The following is a 26,024-nucleotide window of genomic DNA, read 5'->3' on the forward strand; positions in this document are numbered from 1 at the left end:
TGATTTGGAATATTAAATCCAAACACAGAACTGCCCCCCTCACAACACAAACTGCATTTCCAGAGCCATAAACAAACAACAGAGTTGGACTACAACACTGACACTTCAATATGAGGACCATCAGGAGTACAGAAAAAAATGAAGAGGCATAGTCAACATAATTGTATGAAATTTTAAACAATTTTTCCACAAAACAGAAGATAGTTTAGTGATAAGCTATAGTTTAGAATCATATCCAATGATTACTCTTCAGAGAAATTAGTGGTTATGAGTATATATTTTTCCAGTATACTGGATAAAATAGATATACTACCAACTGATTTAACACAAGGTTAAACCATTCAGTGATTCCAAGAAGACTATTCTGAAAAAATATGTATATTCCTAGAACAAGTAAGTTTTAAAGCTCAAGGTCAAAGATAAGGTTTTCTTAGTTTACCCTTTTGTTATCACCATTCACACAGCATTTTCAGTCTTTTTGTCAGGACACTACCACTCTAAGACATCTCAAGTTCAATGGCAACTAACAATAAATAAGGAAAACTCAACCTGAATTTACATATTTTGATACAAGCAGTCAGAATGAAATCTTGACCTAAATATAATTTTCTGCTATTTAATTTTCTTTTCATTAAATGGAAAACAGGATTTCTAAGTTAAGGAAGATGCGGTTAGGGCTGAAATTTTTCTCAGGAGATATTTGTAACCTGTTTTATAGACATTCCATTCAGAGAAGGCTATACTTTTTGGAATGCATAATATCAGTGACGAAAGATCTTTGCAGTGGTCAAATTTCAGAAATTCTGTGACATGAATTTTCAAATAAGATTTAAAAGTGTTCCCACAGGCAGGAGATGTAGTTAGTCTGAAACAGCAAACAGCAGCATCAAACTGTCCCACTAAAGCAAGGGGTACATTTTTAAGCAACATGATTGTTCTCCTCACTCCCCAAAATTACACACACACAAATTGGGTTTAATGAGATAATATGCTTTCATTTACAGTAATTATGTTCTGATGGCTTAAGTTTTTTGTTTGTTAATTTCTCATATATTTTATAATTTACCTGCGTCTACTATTTAAATCAATCTGAAGAAATTCAAGTATGGATATACCCTTATTTGTATATGTATGCTTTTATGCTGTAACTGTTGCTGTTAGAAACTATAACAAGCAAACAGCAGATCTTCAGTCAATTATCTGTTCAAAAACAAGGAAGCTGTGTAGAGAAAGGAAAGAAAGCAGGCTTTGGAATCAGTTAGATCTGGATTCAAATTCTGACTCCCCTAATTACAAGCTATTTGATTTTGGACAAATTACTTAATCTCTTGAAATCTACTTCTTTGCTGCAAAATGGCTTTAACGGACACATCTCATAGTGTTCATTAATGGACCGACTGAAAAAAAAATCATGTATTGCATCAAGCATAGTTTCTTGAACACAGTAGGCTTCTACTAAATAGAAATGTGAGTATGACTTCTACTAAAATATGAGTTTATAAGGGGATGGTTCCAGTTCTTGGAACCCCAGGAGCAGGCTAAGAAATTTCCATTGAAAGCCAGTAGTAATGATGATGATGATAGTGATAATTTAAAAAACAGTAAGTGCAAAACATCTAATAAGACGTCATGCTCAAGAACATAGGTTTTCTCCTCTCTTACTGATTTGATAAGTTCAAAGCATTCGACTTTAAAAAATGTTAGTAACTTCTGCATTCAGGAATGCCCCTTTGATGTCATTCTTTCTGAAACTCTATTTCTATGGATGAGACCCAGGGAAGCTACCCACACCTTTCAGGGTGAAAAAGCTTTCTCGCAGTGGATTCTACCCCCATCCACCCTCATCCCTAGGTTCCTCAAGCTTCATTTAAGATCCTAAGGGTTTTCTTTCTCCAGTCTAAGAAGATAATTTCATTCAAAGATTTGCCCTCTAGCAAAAGGCTGAGAACTTCTCATCCAAAATCAGAGCCTAAAATCCCCTGAGGGGAGTTGTAGTTTGGGAGTGAGTGGGAAGAAATCAGTCCCAAATACACAGACCTAGAAGAAGAGTATGATTATTTAGAATCATTGTGTTTAGAATATATTTAGAATCGTTTTGTTTTTGCATAAGAACAGATCTAAACTTAAAATCTGAGCATTTCAGTCTGGAGAGCACTCTGAAATTGCCAAGTTTCTCATTGGACGTATTTTGTATCTCAGGAGATAGGAGGAGGGGAGAGATTCATTCATTTGCAATCTTTCTTCTAGGTAAATTATGAGGTGTTCAGAAATGCCTTCTAAGGAAATACACAATAGTGTTTAACCATCTCCTTAGGATTTCTTTGATGCTGAGCCTCTTGTTAAATGTACCTCTCATCAAAACAGAGCTTTGCAAGAAGAATCTCTCAGTTATACTTAGTTTGGTACTTTTTATTTCCTTAAAAAATGTACAGATCTATGTGAAATTAATAAGTGATCAAAACTGTGAGTTACTTTCCCCTAGCCAAGTGGATAATAATATAAATCATTCACTTGATAGCTGCAACTCAACCACCAATATTTCTGCTATTTCAAGTTTACAAATCTATCCTCTTTATTCTGCTAAATAACTGTTGAATGTAACACTTTACCCCCATTTCCATAACTATAATCACTTCAACATTTTCTCCTAAAATATCTTAACAACCTCTAAATTGGTTGCCCTTCCAGGGTCTTACATTTTCCATGCTGTTGTCAAATCTAATAACAGCAGTCTATCAACTAAATGCCATCAATGGCTCTCCATGACCTAAAGGATAAATTCCAAATTACTTAGCATAAAAGGCTTGTCACAATCTGGCCCCAGTTTGCCCTTGTTCATCTATTGTCATTATCTTCCTCTTATACAGCTTCCAGTTTACAAATTGTGTAAACCCCTTGCTGTTTCAAGACTCTATTACATCTTTGCACATGCTGTTCCCTCTGTGCGATGAATCCTTCCTACAAGTTCCCCATATGGAGAGCTTGCCCGACATCTCTCAGATGTTTCAAAGCTCCCATCACTTCACCAAAGGCTTGCCTAGTCCTTCCTACATTTTGGCAATATTGTACATGTGCTTCTAACTCCAATCTAATTTATGCCTTTATCTGCACATCAGTTCTTTTCCCTCCCCACCACCTACTAAATTGTATTTGCTTTAAAGACAGAGACTTATTCATCTTTTTAACTTCAGGGCCTCATAGAATACGTGGCCCAGAAAGAGACATTATTAAGTGATTGTTGAATGAATGAATGAATGAATAGGCAGATCATAAAAAAAAAAAGAAATCAGAGAAATTTTAAAAATGAACAATGAAAATCTGATTTAAAATAAACTGTCTCAGTTATCCAGTAACATATAAACTATTCTATGGTATTATTATATTATATCATATTAATAATTATTGCACTAAAACTCAGTAGAATAATACACACAGGCATTAGGGGAAGATTCATGTGACTAAGATTGCACCTAAATATTCCTAAAAGAGCAAACTGACTAATTCTCTATTTTTAAAAAAATTTTACAATGAAGTGTTTGGACTTGGTTGGGGTAGAAGAAGTAGCAGAGAAAGATGGGTATAAATTCGCAAGCAAATTTCAAGTCACATGGACCTTGGAGGTAATCTGATCTATTGCTTAGGGCACAGAATTCAGAACTTTCAGAAGTTCTTAGGCTGGACAAATGAGAATGAAATAATGCTTCATTTATGGAAAAACTGTATGGTTTAAACCTGAATGTGTTTGGGAAATAAACATTCTAAACCGCAAAGTCATATTCATGGTTTAGTTTTCCTCCATCATTAAAATTTGATGTATGAAAAAGAATCATAATTCTGAAATTTCCATACACCTTTTATACTCTCAAATTACTTTGTCATGACTGGCATATCCCATTCTTTTGATAAGCTCTGGCTCCAGTTTCAATAGAATAAATGAGAACAATAATACTAGTCTGATTAAGAGAGAAAAGACATCAGTGACCAAATTAATACAGAAGTTATTATTGTTATAAAAGTCTCATTTTCCACCTCCAAATATGCAACTAGAGAACCACAGTACTTCTTATGTTTTCATGGGGTGAATGAAAGCAAGGAGCAGAAAAATCCTGTTCCTCTTCACAAACATGGCAAATGGATGACTCTTCTTTCATTGGCTGTGGAGTTGGCATGATTCAGGCTGTCTACAATTAGTAGCTCATTAGAAACCACCCATAAGTGTTGGCCTGCATTCAGATATTGGCAGATGCCTAATAAGACAATGAATTTTTCATTAGTCTTTCTGAGAAAGCCTTCAGGAGGAAACGTTTCTGAAGGCAGCCACTCTTTCACTTTCCTTTTCTCACTCCTTGAGCCTCAAAGTATTTTCAAAACCAAATTGTAAAATGTTAATAACACCATACTTGAATATCTTTCAGTTAGTAGTTTACTTTTTAGTAAATTATTTTCCCTTCTCACTATATATGTCCATCTACCCAAAGTCACCACCAGTACCATGACTGAAAGACACTTCATTTACATGCATTTAATTTTGTATTAAGTTTTCAAAGCATTAGTTACCTACATATCTGTCATAATCTTAAAATAATGGGGAGGGGATGGAATCAATAGTTTCTAATAGACATTTTTAGCTAGAGCTTTTGTTATTCAAACACAAAGGCTCAAACGAAAATAGGCAAATATGTGATGCTGGAATATATTTCAAATATTCACCTATCTAACCAAAACTTGTTTAAATTGTATTTTACAGTGAAATTTTAGCACAAAATGGTATGTTCACAATAACCTGGCACTTTGTATACATGCTAAAAATAGTTACACGGAGAAAATATTGATTGCCACAGTAAAACTTTCAATTATATCATCTTAGAATGTTGCAGAACATTTCATTATTGATTCTTCTGAGGAGATATGACTGCTGAATGCAAAGTGTAATTTTGATTTGTCAACATTACTTCTGCTGTAATTAAAACCCTACAGTGATCTTCACATAATTTTTCATTCCAATTGCATTTTGATGAGTTTCTTTATCTCTATAATTGGAATGCCAACACCTAAGTAAGTGACTCATCCAACTACACTTGTCATACATATTTCAATGTTCTCACCCTTAAGAAAGGACCTCTAAAAGCTTTCTGTCGGTATTTTTAGTTAGAAGGTTGTATTTGTTTAAACATCAACTGAGAGGGACATAGGCAAAACTATGAAGTGGTGTGACTTTAGTGACTTTTACCTCCTTTATTATTTATTTTTAAATTTATTTTCATTGGGGTATAGTTGATTTACAATTTTATATTATTTTCAGGTGTACACAAAGTGATTCAATTATTTTTATAGATTATACACCATTTATAAAATATCAGTTATATTCCCTGGGCTGTACAATACATCCTTGTAGCTTATTTATTTTATACATAGTAGTTTGCACCTCTTAATCCCCTACCCCTCTAATTGCCCCTCCCCACTTCTATTTTGCAGTCTTTTAAAACTCAGTGGCTTCATCCTTTTCCATACTGGCATACATTTGCAGGGCTTCACCTGACAGGATTAAATTATCAATAACCCTCCCTTACATCTCACCTCTTTCCTTTCTCCAGGGGTTTTGATCTAAGCTTACCGCCAGAGCAGAAAGCAGTCTGCTAAGCTAAACCATACTGATGCACAGGCTTTATTTGGGATCTCTCTGTGAAACTTGTACTTTACAAGATATTTGAAGATGAAAACATCAGTAACAAAAGTGACATTAGGTCACTATAGATTGATAAAAATTCATTTATCTTTTTCATTCTGGGAAAAATTTAATCTTTAAAAAGCCACCTACATCTGAAATATTTTGAGTGTTCCTTTGAATTGTTCGTGATTTCTGTTACATCCATGTCATCTTCATCTATACCCCATTCTTCTTTATTATGTCCTCATTTACTCATTTCAATTCCCTCATCCTCAGCTATTTTTTCTCTAGGATTTTTCCCCATCCCTAATTCTAGTGTTACCTCCCTCATATCCAATTGCTTCATCCATTTGTTTTATATTTAGAGTTCTATAATCCACTGAGAGTTTTAAAAAATAGAAAAATAAAATATCTGTAGAATTTAATATTTGTTCATATCCAACTTATTTTCTAAATGTTACTCTTATTTGAAAGCTGTTTTTTCATGCTACTTTTTGTTGCTGTTGTTGATTAGATAACAATAAACTTAATCATGTATGTTGTCTAATTGATAAGTGTTAAATTATTACCTCACTGTCTTTACAGAATTACACTTTCACTTACTATTTAGCAAAAAACCCCCAAAACCTACCAGACAGCAAGAGCCTTATTTTTGAAAGCAATTATTCTGTTTCAATTCAATTAGGATTATTCAATTCATTTAATATGTATGTATTAATTTATAAAAATATTGTCCATTTACTATTAAAAACTATTTAGAAAAGCACAGAGAAAACATTGACAGTGTCAAAGTGATTTTTATGCATGATTGTAGAAGTTCTGAATAAAAGCATCTAATTCTTATTTACCAGTGTTGTCATAAAGGAAATAATAATGTAATCTTAAATTAAGAATGTATTTGATCAAAGTATATAAAATAAATATACGGATTTTTTTCTAAATGGTATTTTATGCCCTGGTAAAACACTGAACCATCTGCTCTGCTGCACCAACCTTTGTGTCTGTGAGATCCATCCATGTTGCTAAATTCAATGTGATTTTCATCAGCCCAGTAGAGTCTATGGTTGACATAATCTATTGTTAGTGCCATAGGTCTAGAAATCTTGGTTTCTATGACAACACTCTGATTGGTTCCATCCATTCCAACACGGCCAATATGAGGATATTCACAGCAGTCAATCCAATACAAATACCTAGAAAGGAAAATCAACAGCCATGTTGTTTACAGACCCTCAGGGAGTAAAACGTCATACGATATCTCCTTTATTTGCACAGCTAGTGACAAATTAATTCTTGTATCTCTCTGAATTATAGCTTGTAAGAAGCATATTTTAATGCAAGCTTTTCTTATGATTTTTTTATTAAACACATAGCTGAATTTAAAATATCCATATAATTTTTAACATGTTTCCTTCAGTATACAACTCATAGATATATAACACTTCTGCATGTGCTAACAAACACTTGATACTTTACATTTGCTTGAATTTGCATTGTTCATTGTGGTAGCCAGTAGTCAATTGTGACTCTCTAAACTTTAACTAATTAAAATCATATAAAATTATGTGAACTGGATTGTTCCTCACTCACATCAGCCAAATTTCAAACGCTCGATACCCACTAGTCTGGTGGCTATCATATCAAACAGTGTAGGTATAGAGCACTCCCATCATCACAGAAAGTTCTTTTGGATAGCACTGATTGAAACTGTATCATTGGAAGTTCTAGAGCAGGATACTTCAGGCAGGGAGAAAACCAGTAAAATGAAGAAAATTACATTGGTACTAAAATTAATTGTATTAAACATAGTTTTTGCAGCCCATAAAATATAAATAATGGGTAACCAACAGATTACTTAGAAATTTCTGTTTATTGAAGCCACTTTTTTCTCATACTAGGAAAAGTCACTTTATTTTTTGAAGTATATTTTCTTACGTATATAATCCAAGACTTGAGGATCTTTAATGTCGTTTTCACACTTCAACTCTAAAACTGAAATTTATTAACTTAATTAGCATTCCCAGACCGCATCTTTTTTTCTTTTCTTCTTTTCAGTAAGCATAGAATCCTTGACAATTCTTCTGATTTGTAAGATGTGAGATTGAAATAATATGGCATGAAAATTATTCTATCTGGTTTAAAACTGGTATAGTTAAAGTTTAAAATGTTCCTTACAGAAAAATTTTCTCATAAATTCTGACAGAGGTAATTATGTTCAGATATTTTATACACACACTAGAAATGAAAACTTTTCAGGAAAAACCTTTTATCAAAATATAAGGCTAACATGGAAAATCATTGTAAGACATGAGCATTTTTGTGTTGACAATCATTTTAGGGGGTATGCATAAAACAGGGGATAGATAAAGATAATAAAAAAGTTATTTGCTAGCCAAAATATCATTAGGAGTTCTAATTAAGTGTGGTGTTTAAGATGAGAAGTAAATGGTCTGACCTCCATGTAAATAGCAAATCTAAATTTTTATTTGTATTCTGAATTTTTTATTTGGCTAATCTTATCACCATCTTGAACCAAGACACCAAGAAGAGGATGAGCTTATTCCACAGAGTCCCACATCTGTTACGTCCCTCTCAGTAAGTTTAGTAAGAGTCTGAGGCCCAAAGTCCTCTCCCTGCCATTCAAACTCTTTATTATTGGACACAAATAAACTCCAGATTCCTTCCCACTATTGAATTGTGTGAATTGAGCTCTAGAGTATTTCTAGAGCCGACATTTTCACTTGGATGCTTTTATCATATCATTTGCCTTGTTCCTGCCTCTTCAATTATATAGATGTTTTCATTCAGACATAACTCATGCTGTCTTCTCTGTTCCTTAAAAATTCTTCCCTGATGTGTGTTAGTTCACATTTTTCAAGTTAGGTTACAAGATTAAATATATTTGAGAAATGGCTCATTAAGCAAGGTAAGCTCATCTATTTTACTGTAGGACTTCTCAGAACTTTTAATAAGGTACATGACATAAATAATTCTCTAAGAGGAAGCCGCAATATCCCCATTTTTTTAATCAATAGCTTTGAGTAACACCATGTATTTTCATAGAGCAGCTCACAGGAAACACACTTTAGGAAACTGTGCTTTAGCCTTCTCCAGGCTACAGAATTTCTTTACCACCTGTGTAACTGAACAACACACACGTCATGCACATAGGAACCCACAAAGCAGAAGTGATGTAGGTTCTCAGGACTCACAACTGGAGAACCTAACTCAGTAAGTCAGATGGTGGAACATCCCTGATGCGTCCCAAAGTCATCCTTAAGTGGACTGAGAACCGTATCTTGAAGCAGTAATTCACTGAGAACGAATATGTATCAGGTATTGCTTAGTACTGGGAACACAGAGGTAAATAATGGGATTTTTGCCTTCAAAGATCTCTTTGTGAATACAAGAGATGTGAATGTAAGACAAATGAAAAAAAATTAAAGCGTATCATGGTGAAACTATCGTGCAACAGAGGTACGAAAGAAGGAATGGCAATTTCACCTAGATGAAGAAAGGCACATAAAGTTTAGTTCTCACTAGCAGTACATCACTACCTTATAGATTCCTTGATAACAATGATCATTTATCTCTTTCAGAATTTAGAACAAAGGATAACTCACAGGTTTTAACGCTGCAACAGGTCTTGACGATCATGCAGCTTCAGGCCTTCGTTTTACTGATAAACTGAAACCATAAAACACTATGTGCTTTGTCCTCATAGTATACAGTTGGAAAAGGGCTCAGATCTCTAGATTTATAGACTAGCTTTATTTTTCAATAAGTATCTTTTATATTTAAGATAAAATTCATATTCCATTAATGACACTGACTTTTATTTTTCCCTAAGCAGCACTATGTAGAGTCTTAAAAGCAAACAAGGCCTAGAAACAGATGACTTGAGTTCAGTTCCAGGCCCACCCAAGTGAACGGGGCACTTCAGTTAGCCTCCCTGAGTCTGAATTTACTCGTATGTTCAAAATGGGTAGTAAGTTTCTCCTCACTGGGTCACTGTGAAGACTGAACAAGAAAACACAGGGAACAATCTTGGAACATCGATAAACTGGTAGCAAGTATTCAGCAAATATTAGCTATTATCTTACATGCACTAGCTACATAATACATGCATTTATGTTGGTTTACCAATACCCATCTAATAAGCTACCTGCTGCATCTGGACTGTATGTGTGTTATTACACAATTTGCCTGGATTTTCTGTGTGTTGTTACTTGATCTATTTAAGCATTCGTCATTAGTAATCATTAGAAGAATATAATGAAAATATTCTACCATATTGAAGGAAAGTATATTTAACTGTACTGAGTACAAATGAGCCTTCATAAGCACATTGTGTATTGTGTGTGAATTCATTGTGTATCTCTCCTTATGGGCAGCTAAATTCTGATGGCTAAATTTCATTTCCGTTTCCATATGTAACCCTCATTACTGTGCATTTAAGTTTCTCAATAAGTCTGTAGTAGACATTCTGGTCATTTTAACTTCTAAAATGCAACCTCCTAAATATTACCCAAGTACAAAACTTGTTGCAAATAATTAAAGCTGAGAAATTAAAAGTTCAGTGAAAATGTCAAAAGGAGGGTTCTAAATTTCACCCATATAATATGTAATGTTTACCTACGATCACATAACAAAAAATCTCAGTTCCAAGTAAGTTATAACCAAGGGTAAACATATAAAAGAATGCCTTCTTGTAACCATAACAACAAGCCCCTGTGTTCCTGGGTCTTTTACAGCTGAATATGATGCGTTGTATTTCTTTAAAATAAATTAAAATAGAAGACTGTTCTCAATTTTCACTTTTTCCCCCCTGAATTCAGGGAATATATTTAGAGAAGTTTCTTCCAGCTGGAATTATCTCTGATCCTGAATTATGAAGTTAATTTTTCATGCTCAATTCTCTGCGTGTTTTTGCCCAAATATGGGAATATAGGTTTCAAAAAGGGTAGGGAAAAGGTGAGTTTGTTGTATGTACTTTAGCTTGATGAAGTAGTTCTGGTTTTCCCCACAGAAATCAAAAACTGAGTTTTCATTCCTGGTTCGCCTTTCATTCCCTCCCAATAAAAGTTCCCTCATGACTGTTCTCTTTGAAACATGCAGGTTCTTTGCATACCAGTCATTGGTTTGTGCATAGATGCAGGTGCAGTGTCCCTGCAGCTGTAACTCTCTGTTCTGTGCATACCCAGCGGCCCATTTCTTACGTACTTCAACAGTGACCTTAACAGTGTCTGTGTTAGGCACAGTTAGGCCATGACGCACCTTCTAGATGGACAAAGAATCATTTACACTACTAATGGTCACATAGTGTTATGTGTTCAATATATGATAGCTACTGAGGCACAACTGGGGAATGTTTCAAAAAGGAAATGATATTTCTTGCTTTTGTTGGAAAAGTGAAAAGTTATTCCAACTGGAGAAAAAGCAGAAGGGCATCCTACAAAGAAAGAACAGCATAAGCCAAGAGACAGAAGCATAAAATGTGTCTTTTTCAGACTATACTTCAAAGTCAAAATAGCACCTGGCATTATTTTCTTATGAGATTGCTAATAGACGAGCAGAAAAAGAAAATAAATAAAAATGTGCCTTAAAATGAAGGCTGCTTGTAATGCTTAGGCAATCTTATTTCCCCCCAAATCATATTCTCTATAATTATTTTAAATTTTGTAAAAAGGCAAACTGTTAAAATGTAAAAACAAAGTATTTTTTTTTCTCATGCCTTGTTTGGATTGCTTTTGAAAAACATGCTCATGATCCAAGATAATTTTGTCACTGGAAACTTTGATGTAATAGGGAAAATAGGGGACCAAAGTTTGAAAACTGGATTAAATCCCTAGTTTAATATCTTATTACTTAAATGATCCTGAGAAAGTCACTTAGCCATCTTGAGGCTGAATGTTCTTATCTGGACTAATAGAACAATAATAAAAATAATGATATGTTTTTCAGGGACTCTGAGTAAACAGTACAAGTGTCTAAAGTGATAAAGCTCAGAGACAGTTTTCTAATTCATAAAATGTCACAAAAGTGCTAGTTATTGTCATTATTGCTGCTCTTAATATATGGAACTCCAAATCCCAATAGGGGTTCAAACTGATTATTTCCCTTTCTTATATCTGCCCCTTTTCCTCTGTTCCTCATATTCTGGGGAAAGCGTTTTTCTATTTACCTGTTGCCCAAGCCAGAAGCCCTGAAAGGTTAGTTTGTGTGTGTGTGTGGTGATTGTGTTATATTGTGTTTTGATTTATTCTTAGCCCTTTTTCACTCTGTAAAGTGAACCGGTACCAAAGTCCCACAATTACATATACTTGATTTGCTCCCTTCATATGAGATTCCTTGGATGGAATTCCTGGAATGTGCCATGTTCTACTATGTGGACTTGCTTCCCCAGAGAGCTGGTTCTTTTTGCCTGAAATACTTTCTGCTCTGAAGCGTACCACATCACCTGGCTAATTCTTACTCACCAGTCTTGTCCAGGAAGATTTCACTGACCCCATTTGATACAGAAACATTTTCTGTTTTATTCACTTTATGAGCTATCGCATTGTATTATAATTATTTGCCCGTCTGCCTACCCACTGGACAGTGAAATACTTGGAGACAGGGATTGTGTCTTTTATTTTTATATTCCTGCCTAGAATGGTGCCAGATATACACTAAAGACTAAAGAAATATGAGTTGAATAAATGAATGTGCAGACAAATTTATTTTCTATTAACCAGTCATATCACACATTCACTTTAATATCTATCATAATGGGTTGTTATGCTAAAGTGACATCTTAATCATTGGAAAAGATAAAATTATGCTCAGCACATTTTTAATATTAATTATATTTTGTGTTTTACTTTAAAATCTATCTATATCTATACCTCATCTGCATAAATGACAACTTTTATAAATGTAAATGATATTAACTATCCAAAACTTATGATAAATTAGTACATTGATTCCCAACCAGTAACAGAATGATAGGAATAACTGGATTTCAGCTGAACTTAAATGTGATAACAGGAAGACGATCTGTCTACTTGTATCTTCTTTACCATTCGTGCTAACCAGCATATCCAAATTGGTACTATGACAATTGGCATACTATTATTAAAATAAAGGACCCCCAAGCTATTCTAAATGTATAGTTGCTTATTATTTAGACAATCCAGCAATCTTATCTTCCCTTGAACAAATCCTTGCTCTATTCCTCACTAAATGTCAGGACAGAAAACACACCTCTCAAGGAAACAGGGGTCAGCAGTATTGACATATACAAAACATATGCCAATCAAAATGGCAAGCTGACATAGAAAGGTTCAATTGCATTCTTATTAGATAAACTTACACTTTAGACTGCCATTTTCAAAGCAAGATTGCACTATATTTTGGACAGTAATGGCATCCTCACTCTGAAGCTCATGTCATAAAAGCTAAAATCCATGTTGCCCTATTGTCGCACTCTGGGGAACTTAGGAAGACAGCATGAACAAAATGGTGTCATTAAGTTTTATCTGTTAGAATCTGTTTATCTGTTATGTGGCTTTAATTGGTTAATAAAAAAGATCTAATTTTTATGTTTCTTTGGTTATAAAATGGATACCTGTATCATAATCTAAATATTATTTAAAAATGGTATCAAGGGAGTCTTTCATAATATCTACAATAATTTAGTACTTCACTGTTTTAATTGACACTTTCGAAGGATGGGTTTATGTTGATGATAACTTAAAACTGCTTTCAGTTTATGGGGTAATAAATGTAACCTGGGAGAAGAAAAACTTAAAGTTAGATGCAGCTGTATTCACTAGGCTAGGGTACAGTTTTTGCTTTAAAAGTAGGAACTTCCTCACTACCGTTATTAAGGCAATGTTTCTTTCATCTGGGAAATGAAGTATCTTGGACATTATGGAATGAGAAGCTAAGCTAGCCATACTGATTTTGAAGAAAAGAACAATGAACACACTAAAATAAATGTCTTTTGATAAAATAACAAAGGAATCAAATATTCACATTCTTATAAATGAATGGTTGATGATGCTAGCCAAATTAGTATACCTGGCCATTATTTCTTGAAATAGCTATAGAAATAGACTCTCTTGTGACTCTGTTTCAGTTACAATAGAATTGATACTCTTCTATTGCTATGGTAAAGAAAATAGTTTAAAAGGTAGCAAAATGGGTACATAATGATAGAGCTAAAAGTTAAAACTTACACCATTACCTGGAAACAAAATAGTATGCACAATACAAGTCTGTTCCTATTAGGTACTGCTTTTATCCAAAATAATGTTTAAAATTAAGCTACAAAGTGTACAATTATGACATGATCACTTAGCCAGTTTTAAACATAAGAGAGGAAAAAAGAAAGATACAATATATTAATAATAAGCAAAATCGAATTGTTGCATATGATCGATAAAAGCGCTGATTTGGTGAAATGTTTTACGGGAAATTAATCTGGACAGCAGAAAATTCAGAGCACTAGAGTTAGTGTAACACTTGCTGCTGGGAATGTGTCCTATTTTAAAAAGCACATTTTCTCTATATTTGTTATTTTAACAAGCTTGTTCAGTAGGTTGAACTTTCACAGAGATCATTTTGGAGCATGTAATCACTCAAATTATAGTATTAAAAAAAAAAAAGAAAAGGAAAGACATGCCTTCTCTACCAACACAACATAATTGAAAGTGAATGATCATGGTCATAATCCGTAGAAATACGGCAAACATATACCAGATAGCTTTGACACCTAAATGTGTGTTCATCCCTCTTCTGAAATCCCCAGACAGATGTCTTATCCTTATGATAACCTGTTCTTAATTTTCATAGTGAAATGCAAATGGAACACAACTCCCACCATGCTTTCCCTCTGAATGCATGGATAATGCACTCTTTTAGTTATTATTCATTGATACTACTTATGTCTCCTGCTTTAAAGTGGTTCAGGAATTACATCATCCCCATTTGTGACTACCACAAATATTGCAAAACATGATCCAAGAGTTTGTTCCTCGCCTGCCTTTCCTCCAAGATTTAAAAGTATTAAAATCGAATAAATCTGTATGCTTTATTCATTTCCATAATATACTGATTGGTTAGTTAGAAAAGAGTTGTGTTTAAAACTTAAGAAAAATACTTGTTCTAAAATCCTATCATTTTAATTTTTTCTTTCACTGTGATAGTCACATTTCTATTTTTGATTTCTCAATAAAAAATTCCGCACATTTACACTTTCCACTGGTTCCCATGTTAAAACCTACAGAACAGGATTTAGCATATTGAACACCATCCAGTCTTCATCTTTAATTTAAGATTTTCAATGTTTGTTACAAACCCGGCAGGAGGATCTAAAGACAGGTCCCTGGGAAACTTCAGCCGTTTGCTAACGAGTATAGTAGGGTATAAGCCATTGAGTTTGGAAACTTCAATGATCCTTTTTTCTGTGTCAGACCAATAGAGATTTTTTCCAATCCAATCAACAGCAAGTGCATTGGGAACAGCTGTATTATGCACTACCTAACAAAATAAGAATTTTAAAAGTTAACAGTGTAAATACCTAGAATAAGAACTAAGCAATTGCTTCTTGATTTTCATAGAAATATCAAATTCTATTTAAACATTAGAAATGGAATTTAGTTAAACACAAAACATAGACAATTTACTAATTAAAAGATTTACTTATTTCTGAGAAATTATGTAATATGTAATCAGGCCCCTAGAAATTACACATGAAATTAAGAAAGAAACACCAAAATGAAAAGCTTTTAGATGGCTGCACAGTTGTTAATCACATTTTCATTATCGTTTACTTTTATTCTTAAAATTTTGGGCAAAAGTTCTATCACAAAGACACAAAGACACACACACACATACACACACACACACACGCACACACACAAAGACTTATTGATATTATGTGTCAATTAACAGGTTCTGGGGGATATACCAAAAACATTCACCACTCCCCCAGCAGTTCTTGCCCTTGTTAAACTGACTACTACAAGGACAGAAAAAAACACAACATACATTATGTATTTAATCTCATCAAAGGGAAGTAAAAATAAACGCATACAACTGCTGTACTCAATTGTAACCTATGTCAATAACAAACATAACAGGGATACAAGTTTTGTACGTACAAATATGCTGCATATAAAATAACGAAAGATTCTTGATTTACATAATTGTTATTTCTGAATTCTCAGTCCTTTGAAGACTGTGAAAGAAGCAATTGAACCTTGGAGCTACCCGTGTAGAAGCCAATGGTTATACAGCTTGAGACAAGAAAACACTAACAAAATTTTATTGTTTTCTTTTCTCCAATGCCATCAATATAGTAAAGATATTTTAAAATGTGACAGTGTAAATAATTTCAGCCACTAACGATATCAATCTACCCTACTGAATCGCAAGGTATCTTGACTTTTTTCTCCCAAATTCCAAATTTGAAAAATTGGCGTGACTGACAGTTTAAGTGAAAATCAGTGAATTGGCAATCCCAAGGGAAGAAAGATGCATTTTTTGACCCTGATAAAGTAGCAAAGGGATAGTAGTGGCAAGGCAGTAGAGAGTTAATATTCTTTAAAAATATTGAAGTATTTTCAAAAAACATAAAGGTAACCAAAATATTTTAATGCCTTGTAAAAAATACATGATCAAGTTTGAGTAATATAATTTTTACAGTTTTTGTATAAATGGTCAAAAATTAAATTATAAAAGAAAAATTTATATGTGTTTTTTTTCTATATCATATACTAATATTTCATCATATAAACCTTGACTAAATATAGATATTCTGAATCACTTGCACCTAACCTACTAGCTGTGTTGGCATTGTATATATATGCATTTCAAGATTTCATTAATATTTTCAAAATTGGTTGCTTCCACCAAAGCTTCCTATATGATATTATAGATGGCAACAAAAAAGTTAAAAGTAATTGATGGCTGTATCTAGTTGAACTTGAGTTTCTTTATAATACATTTTACTACACATATACAGTGCAAATAATTTTATTTTAAAACTCAAGTTAACATAGAAATGATGCCAAGTGACACATTCTAGTCTCATATCTAGAATTTGACATGCATTTAATTATGATGCTGTCTGCTCAGAATATTCATGATTTTACACAAGTGCATTCAGTTATTCCCATCTATAGCAGGTTAATTTTAATACTGCTATACCTTCAATCTACAATCTAAAAATCAACTTTTTCAATTACAAATTCTCATACTCAACATTGTCTTTTACTTAAATCAAGACTATTGAATCCCAGACACTAATCATTCAAACTGAAAGCATACACCACATTTTTTAGGGTTGTGAATAAGGTTTCCCATTTTACTTACTCAGCTTGATTTTTGTCTTATTGCATGTCATAGTGCTATAACGAAACATAAGGATAAACTTACACTATGGAAACCTGAAAATCAGACCAACCTAATACATTCTATGAGTTGTATCATTACCATCAAATGGTAACGTTTGCTCTTAAATTCAATCACACCAATAAAATACTCAATAATTCCACCACTGTAATGTATAATTACCTTAACATCACTTCCATTTAAAAACATTCTATTTATACGACTGCCATTGGGTCGGCTAGAATCAATCCAATAGATAAATTCTTCTCTGTAATCAAAGTCTATACCAATAACATTGTTTAATCCCTAAAAATAAAAAAAAAGAATATGCTTGAAAAATAGTTAATAGAAATCGTTTTAAAATGTTTTGGGAATTCACAGGAATCGGTATCTCCCTCTGAATCTAAATAGTTACCGTTTTACAACAAGTAGTATTTGTGACCAGTTATTTTTGTGGGAGAGGGTGACCTACAAGCATCCTTCTATTCCGCCATCTTGGCCCCTTCCTGTGACCAGTTATTTTTAAAAGCATCACAAATTCACATTTTCTCTACACCACACCCTAAAGATGTTACATAATTTATTTGAAAGTATTTTCTAAATAGGAAAAATTTTGGAATGTTTATAGATAACACTATAAGTAAATAGCCAGTAATGTGGAAAAAATTGCTTTTAGAAAAATGAAGGAAAAGACTCTCACTTTAGGTTAATATTAAATATAAATCTGATGCCATTATGAGCATACATCTAAATTGGAAAGGAAGATCCCCAGTAATTTAAGATGAGCCCTGGTTACATGTCTAATAAAAGTCAGAAAAGAAGGTTTAGAATTTTTATTTTTTCCAAAAGCTTTTGTCTTAACAACACAAATGAGCCTTTTTTTTCATGCTTCAGTCCCTTTGGCAATACAGTGCCATATTAGAATTTAAAAGCTATAACCTTAGGGGAGTATCTGACCAAAGAGGACCTGGGTAGTCAACATCTTTTTATTCCACGTGGTGGAAATGTGAGGAAATATCTGCCTTCAGACTCATGGTGAATTGCATTTTTTAGCAGGTAGCGGAACCGAACGTGAACTCAGCTGACAGATTTCTGGATGCTACAGCTCTTTGGTTTGTCCATTCCACAGGTTAAGCGATTTGGTTTGAGGACTGTACATCAGGATCTGGGAATCTGCTGGAGCTGCTGAGTTGTTCAAATGATGGCTTAAGGGCTGGTTTAATTCTGACCTGCTGTTAGGGCTCACAGATGTACTACCCCAACGGACTAACAAAACTTGGACCAAGATTTCAATTGTGTTAACTCATTTTAAGAGTTGAATAGTTTATTGACATATAACCTCTCATGTGTTAAAAGATAATTGACACCACAGGCACTTGGCAAAGCCCCAGAGACTGTGTCATGTCTTTACATCTGATGTAAGCTTGTCTACACCAATATTCACCCTAAGATTGTAGCGAAGACTCACATTGTTTCAGGGGTCACGAGCAGTTATCATCCAATAGGTAAGAGACTAGCATCTTCAAGGAGGTAGGGCTTATCTTTTCCTTTTTCTTTCTTTCTTTCTTTTTGTTTGTTTGTTTGTTTGTTTCTGATTTGCTTTGGTTTGGTTTGGGGAATTCCCAAGTCTGTGTTCAGTTTCCACAGCCATTCTCAAAATTCAGAATCTGATGATAACACTGCATCAGATTTATACACTTCTTCATAAGATTCAGGCCAAGGCTAAATTATTGCTGTTCGGATTTTATTTCTTTCCAGTGATCTCCAAGACGAAGGATGCCCTATGTATACCTCAGCGACTGAGAGAAGGTTCTGGTAAATACCGAGTCTTTTCTTCTCTTGCTCGGGCTAAATTCTAGTGCTGATGATGTTAAAATCATAGGCTCAAATCTTATGCTTTTATTTAGTTTAAAAGAAGCAATCTCTTCTTCTTCACCTACAGATTACAGAAGTAACCTGAAATAGCCTAACTCCACTATGCCCAGATGAATAAATGCAAGTATACTTCTTACTAATGGCATTATTAGTCAAGAATAATGACTATAAATGCTAAAAAAGCAACTAATATTTAGTCTCAGATTCAAAGGATTCATTAAATATTCATTGACATGCTAAAGACGAAAATTCTCCTTAAGTAAATAATGTAAGCATTCATATTTAAGAAGCTGTCTATGCAAAGTTAATCAAGGTTCTAAAATATGAATTAAATATATTCCAAGTCCTGTAGAGGGTTTAATAAATTCATTTCCATAGTAGTCTACCATATTCTTACTGTTCAAATGCTTTTTTCATCACAAGGGTAAGGTAAGCGGGTTAGGGTCCTGTGATGGCCTGGCCATTCAGATGGGTAAATTGGAGCTCCACAGGGAAAAAAGGCAGAGAGAAACTTGTCTCCGACTTTAGCAAAGATTTACCCAGAATCCCCAGTCATGTCAGAATTATCCTATTCCTTTCTTTACAATACTCAATTTAGATAATGGAAATCCAATTCCAAATTTAGCAAGTCAACTATAGTAAATTAAAGCTGTAAATGCAGAGAAATTGAAGCTCTGAATTCTGACATATCTATCTAGCCACACTGGTCATTTTTCTACAGCTTTACCCTTAATCCCCACAGAAAACAGCACAGAGCTCTCTCTGCAGAATCATATGCAATGAACATTAAAACAGCCAAGGGCATGGTCAAAATAATGTCTAAAAACTAGAGTCATCCCAGTGTTTTCAGAGCTGAAAATTGGTTTCATCAAAATCCTATTTGCTTCTTTCATTTCTGTGGCTGAAGATTCACACCCCTTGGTTCAAGATGATTAATTTAGGAAATTGTGTTTTGTTTCTCTATACAATTTTCCTGGAATAAAAGGCACTGCTAGAATTGAACTGGGTAACATATTGGAAAGCTATTTGATTAATTTTCATTTCTAAAACCCATGTTATTAAAGTCCATTTTCTAAATGTGGTATATGAATTTAAGTTATGGCTGGCCTAGCTATGCTTTAGAATACACAGAATAAAAAAAATTCTACCAGTTGTTATAATTTTATGCTATAAATCTTCATAAGATTATTACTAACTCCAATAAAGAGAATAAAATTTAAGATATTAGGGTAAATTCTTCTTCCTAATAATCTACACACAAAAGTCCCAAATAATTAAGGCAAGGATGTTGTCTCTTTATTTTGGCTAAGAGAAAATGTAGAGAGAAAATGTAGAAAGGCAATGACTGCTGTTTTCTCCTTTGTTCTGCACATGTAGACAAAACCTGAGGATAAAAAAAAAATTGTTTCTACTACTAGAACTCCTTGAAAATTTCTATGATGCCACGATGAAATTGTGGTTAAAAATGTTCCCTGACAAAAATGATATATTTCAAGCTGTCTATAGGCAAGATTTTAAAGCTTGTCTTTAGTTTCTTGGGTCTTTATTTCCTTGCTCAGTGGTCACTAGTAGCAAACGCTCTTCAAAGACACAAGTGTTCAGGGTCCTCATGCGTGTCCTCATCTTCCTCACTCCCTTTTCACTTCCATAAAATGCACTAAGAAACTATCTGAAATTCATCCCCACTTAGGTACTAGTGATTGGCAATAGTCTAAAATTATATCACCAGGCAAAAAGCACTATTGGAAAGTGTGCATTAAAATGGTTTGGTTGTAGGAGAAGACTTATATAATGCATAAAGAAAGAAATTCATTTTGCTGCATTAAGAACAATCCCTGATAACATACTATGTGTGAAAGAAAAAAAGGGGGTGCTAGCAACATAAACGTTCTGAGCCACAGGGTTGGAAAATAAAGCACGGCGCTGCCTTTAAAGCTCTCTTATAGCTCTTTCATGAAGACAATAAATATTGTTGCTGTGTTCGTTTGTGGCCCAGTTGAGCTTACAGAGTATTCTAAAAAGAGAACTTTCTCCCTTTGAGATAGTGCAATCTAAAAGGAAGACTTGCTAGAAATAAAACAAAACTAAACTAAACCCAAAACTTGGTAAAGAGAAAATAAACATGTCCCTTTTCCAGAGACCATACAAGGAAATCAATAGCTTGTGCACCTAACTTTGAAGGTACAAAAAGGCTTAGAGAGGGTATGGAAACATATTCTTAAGAGAAAGAGATAATTTTTCAATATTTTGTAGGTTTGATATAAGCTTAAAATTATACTGCACACGAAAAAAAATTAAGTTAAATAATGTAGAAAACCATTTGGGAAGCAAAAACGTTTCCATTTTAAAGCAGTTATGTATACTTAAACTTTCTCCCTAAGGGCATCTCTCTTACATTACTTATCTTTTAAAGAGATGGGAATCAAATTCTGCTATTTTAAACAGGATTCTGTTTAGTTTTTATAAATGACATGAAAATATTTTACATTTTACCCAATCTCTTACAGTGCATAATCAGAGAAAGAGGTAGTATGATACAATGAATATTGGTGGCACACTCCAAACCCAAGAGCAAGAGTCTAAACCTCACAGACATGTACAAATAAGACAAGTACACATGTGGAAAGCACGTGGGAAGTTTGAGGGCTCCAGTGAATTGAGAGCATGGGCTTTACATCAAAGTGGCAGCTGCTCCACGGCTTGGATTGTGCCCATTCAGGGATGTGAGCCCAGCACGGCTACACTGTCCTCTTTTTTCATGAGTAGCCAGAAATCTGGATTTTCATGTAAAATTTTCATTTTCAGTCTGTGACTTAGAAGGGAGCTGGAAAATCCAACTCTGTCAGGAAGAGTCAATATCACACTTGCTAATGAATATATGCACTTTAAGACTAAATCCTTAATCAAAATGAATGAAACTCTACCAACAGCAGTGAAGGAATCTGAGTGAGTGGAAAAAAATTACTTTCAACTAAATACTATTTATGCTGCGGACAAATCACCCCACGAATGGTCTCTCTTGTCTAATGCTGACATAAACATAACACGAGAAAAGAAATATCCTTATTTTTGGCACACTTGTTCTAGACAGCACTATCACATAGTCATGTCACTATTACAGTTTGGGGTAAGGAGAAATTGCAGTAGAACAGATATGAACTAAATCTTTCCAAAGAAGCTACTTCTCCTTAAAACTGAAGATACGCTAAAACTAACTGTAATTTCTTTAGTCCATGTAATAATCAGTCTAGTTTGAAGGATTTAATTTTATGCTATTTTCTCTACAGCCTGAGAGGAAAAAAAAAATTGAAGTGAGCAGTTCACATTTCTATCCTGTCATAAAATGGAAATTCCTTTTCATCTCAAATAGCATATATAAACATACTCTGACAATAGAACTTAACCATCAATCTGGATCAGCAGCCCAGATTCTCTTGAGGTGGATGGGCTGAGGATTGAATGGGGTAGGACTGAACATACACGCCTTGTAACCTAACCATGACTAGCAATTGCCGCCTTGCTAGTTCCAAATTTTAAAGTCCAAGGATCATCAATCCCATTTTATTCCTTAGTTCTATGAACAGATACTTGAAATTCTGGAAAAGGTATTTATTTTTAAATCCCAATGGGAGAAAAACAATTTGGGTGATGCATAAAATACCTTAAAGAGAACTGTATACTTTCCCTAATCCAGCTATTCTTAAAATAGCTTTTTGCTTGCATTAATTTCTGTTTGCATCTTTTACTTTCTTTGATATGATGTGATGTGACAAGTTGGAGACATCACCTGGACAATCAAATAAAACAAGGTTTACAGTAATCTTCTATGCATACATGCATGTATTCATGAATACAGGCTTCAAATACTCTAATTATGGGGTACACATCTGGAGGGACCATATTAAACATTATGAAATCATCATAGGGATGTCATACCTGTTTCAGAAGTGTGTAGTTGGAGCCATCAGTGCTAATTTTCCTTATCTCATGATGATCAGCAAGAATTAGAAAAGGTTCTTCATCTAAATGCCAAGACAAAAAACAAATTAGACTTTTAATTTGTATGGTTTTCTACTCAGCTTAGTCTCCATTTCTACAGCAATGCAAATTCAAATGCAGTGCCATCTGGTAGACTAATAGTTAAAAAATAATGAGCACTTCAGTTGATAATCATATGAAAGAAAAAACAATATGAAAAGATACCTGTGCAACACGAAAGTTAGACGATTAGAAATCTCTCTCTTTCCCTCAATTTTCTTGAATATTAAATTATTGAATTTATTTGGAATTAGTGGAAAATATCTGCTGTTAAAATCTTATTTTTAAATGAATTTCAGGAAAAGATAATTTACACCTATCTTGAAACCTACAGTACAGCTAAACGGTCATATAATCAGAACATTCTTTCTTATAATCAAATAACCAGTTTATGTTCTCAGAATGACTTTGATGAAGACCAAGAATTTCATTGCCTACATATACTTTTTTCATCTGCCTGAGGGCCTCTCTTAAGGGACAGTCTATTTCCTCCTTATAATTCGTCCAACAAGCTTTTCAGTATCTCATTTGTTCCAGAATCTAAGAAAGATAATAAAAATAATCTGACCATGTTTCATATGTATATGAAGATCATTTAAATCTTTAGATGGGTTTTCTCTTCAGAATTTACTTGGAAATAAATTGGATTCTTAAATAAAAGTTATTCAGAAAGTCTTGCACGGTATATTTATTTGAATATGCATCTCAGTAATTTAAAGTTGGTTTGACCACATTCTTGATTGCTATTATCTTAGATCAATTAAATAAAATATTTGTTCAAATTCATTTTAAACATCTTTGTTTCTAAGATGCATTCATATAAGTAGTTGCCAAATAAACTAATGTCAGCAGAAATTAGAAAAAAATTGAAAAAGGTAGTCACTTTATGTAATTTAATGTGGACTTTATTGTGAATCATTTATTGTTATAGAGTAATTGTCCTGTCTATTTATGTACCAACTTATTACTTCCCTCTTCCTATCCTGCACTTTCACAGTAACTATATAGTATGTAGGGCACTATATTATGTTTTAGAATACCCTATGTCAGGGACTAAAAATGTGTGTCACAGATGCTGGACATCACTTTCTATCAGTGATGGCAGCATCTCCAATCATTCCAGTAATCCTGTTGAGGTTAAATTGAGACCCAGAACACTACTCAAAGGACTTGGCTCTGAAGTTGAAGGTACCCTGCCATCCCATCAATAGAGTTCTACATTTATAAATATGAAATTAATCAATCATGTTCTACCTCAAAACTTAGGCAGTTCTGTTCTTTACAACTTTAATATAAAACCTTGAAACTCCTGGAGGATAACAGAGAAAAATCTTCTTTACACTGTGCTTGATAATGACTTTTTTGCTTATGACACCAAAAACACATACAATAAAAGCAAAAATCATCTAGTGGGACTACATCAAATAAAAAAGCTTCTGCAAGGCAAAAGAAACAATCAATGTAACAAAAAGGCAACCTATGGAATGAGAGAAAATACTTGCAAACCATATATCTGAAAACATCCAAAACATATAAAGAACTTATACAAATGAATAATATGAAATGATGACTCCAATTACAAAAATGGGCAGAGAAACTGAATAGACATTTTTCCAAAGAAGACATAGAGATGGCCGATGGGCACAAGAAAAGGTGCTCAACATCACTAATCATCAGGTAAATGCAAATCAAAACTACAGTGAGAATTCACCTTACATCTGTTAAAATGGCTATCATCAAAATGACAAGAGGTAAGTATAAATGAGGATTGGAGAAAAGAAAACCCTTGCAGTCTATTGGTTGGAATGTCAATTTGTGCAGCTATTATGGAAAACAGTGTGGAAGTTGCTCAAAAAATTAAAAATAGAAATAATATCTAGCAATCTCATTTCTGGGTATATATCCAAAGGAAATGAAAACAAGATAAAGATATACCTTCATTCCCATATTTATTGCAGCATTATTCATAGTAGTCTAAGTGTCCATCAGCAGATGAATGGGTCAAGAAAATGTGAGATATATTTTTATATAATACACAACTGAATATTATTCAGCCATGAGAAAGAATAAAACCTTGCCATTTGAAACAACTAGATGGTACTTGAAGACATTATGCTAAGTGAAATAAGCAAGACAGAGAAAGGCAAATACTGTATGAACTTGCTTATATGGGAAATATGAAAAAAAGCCAAACTCAGAAACAGAATAGAATGGTAGTTACCAAGGTTTGTAGGGTAGGGAGAATGAGAAGATGTTGGTTAAAGTGATTTGGTTGGTTAAAATTTTCAGCTGAAAGACGAGTAAGTTCTGGGGATCTTATGTAGAACACTGTGATTATAGATAACAATACTATACTATATACTTGAAAGTTGCCAAGAGAGTAGATCTTAAATGTTCTCACCACGAAAAAAAAAAAAGGTAATTATGTGAAGCAATGGAGATATTAGCTAACACTACCATGGCAATCCTATTGCAGTATATGTGTATCAAATCAACACATTGTATTCTTTAAAGTTAAACAATATTATATGTTAATTATATCTCAATACATTAGGGGAAAAATATCTAAACTCTCTTTAGCAAAAGATTTATGATTCAAGGACACTCTTTTTTTGCATCAAAATGTTATTAGTTTCTAATTATTACTGTTAATGAAAAACAACTACACAATATAGTAAGACACAAATTACAATGATTACTATTCATCTCCTTCATACCACCCTTTATAAAAAGTTTAAAGCAGTGGAAATATTGACTGGCTTTGAGATTTTCATCTCTTCTTTTCCCATGTCACCAAATGAATGATGTAAAGACATCTTATACACCATTTTCTGGCCCATTTTAACAGTTATTATTATATATTGCTTTGTGTTATTTTAATAAGTTTGACTTTCTCCTCTAATGAATCGTAATATGTATTAAGTTATAAGCCATATTTAATTGACTTTTCTGATTTACAAAGTCAAACACACTACTTGGAATAAACAGAACTTTAATAATATTTGTTCAATCACAGGAAGAATTCAAATAGTCTTATACAGTTGATTTATTGTTATATAATAAC

At 33.5% G+C, this 26,024-nt stretch overlaps 1 protein-coding gene across 1 annotated transcript in view; it reads right to left on the bottom strand.

Moving 5' to 3' along the window:
* The window catches only part of LOC102544705 (low-density lipoprotein receptor-related protein 1B), a 316,032-nt gene that overhangs the window by 188,871 nt on the left and 101,137 nt on the right, over positions 1–26,024 (bottom strand). The window contains exons 18-21 of the mRNA XM_072962065.1: positions 22,859–22,944; positions 17,231–17,353; positions 15,012–15,193; positions 6,662–6,861 (exon numbers count right to left, since the gene is read on the bottom strand). Coding sequence (XP_072818166.1) covers positions 6,662–6,861; positions 15,012–15,193; positions 17,231–17,353; positions 22,859–22,944 — 591 coding nt within the window. The remainder of the gene's footprint in view (positions 1–6,661; positions 6,862–15,011; positions 15,194–17,230; positions 17,354–22,858; positions 22,945–26,024) is intronic.

The sequence above is a fragment of the Vicugna pacos genome, chromosome 5 (assembly GCF_048564905.1).
Source record: "Vicugna pacos chromosome 5, VicPac4, whole genome shotgun sequence".
In the NCBI taxonomy this organism is placed as follows: domain Eukaryota; kingdom Metazoa; phylum Chordata; class Mammalia; order Artiodactyla; family Camelidae; genus Vicugna; species Vicugna pacos.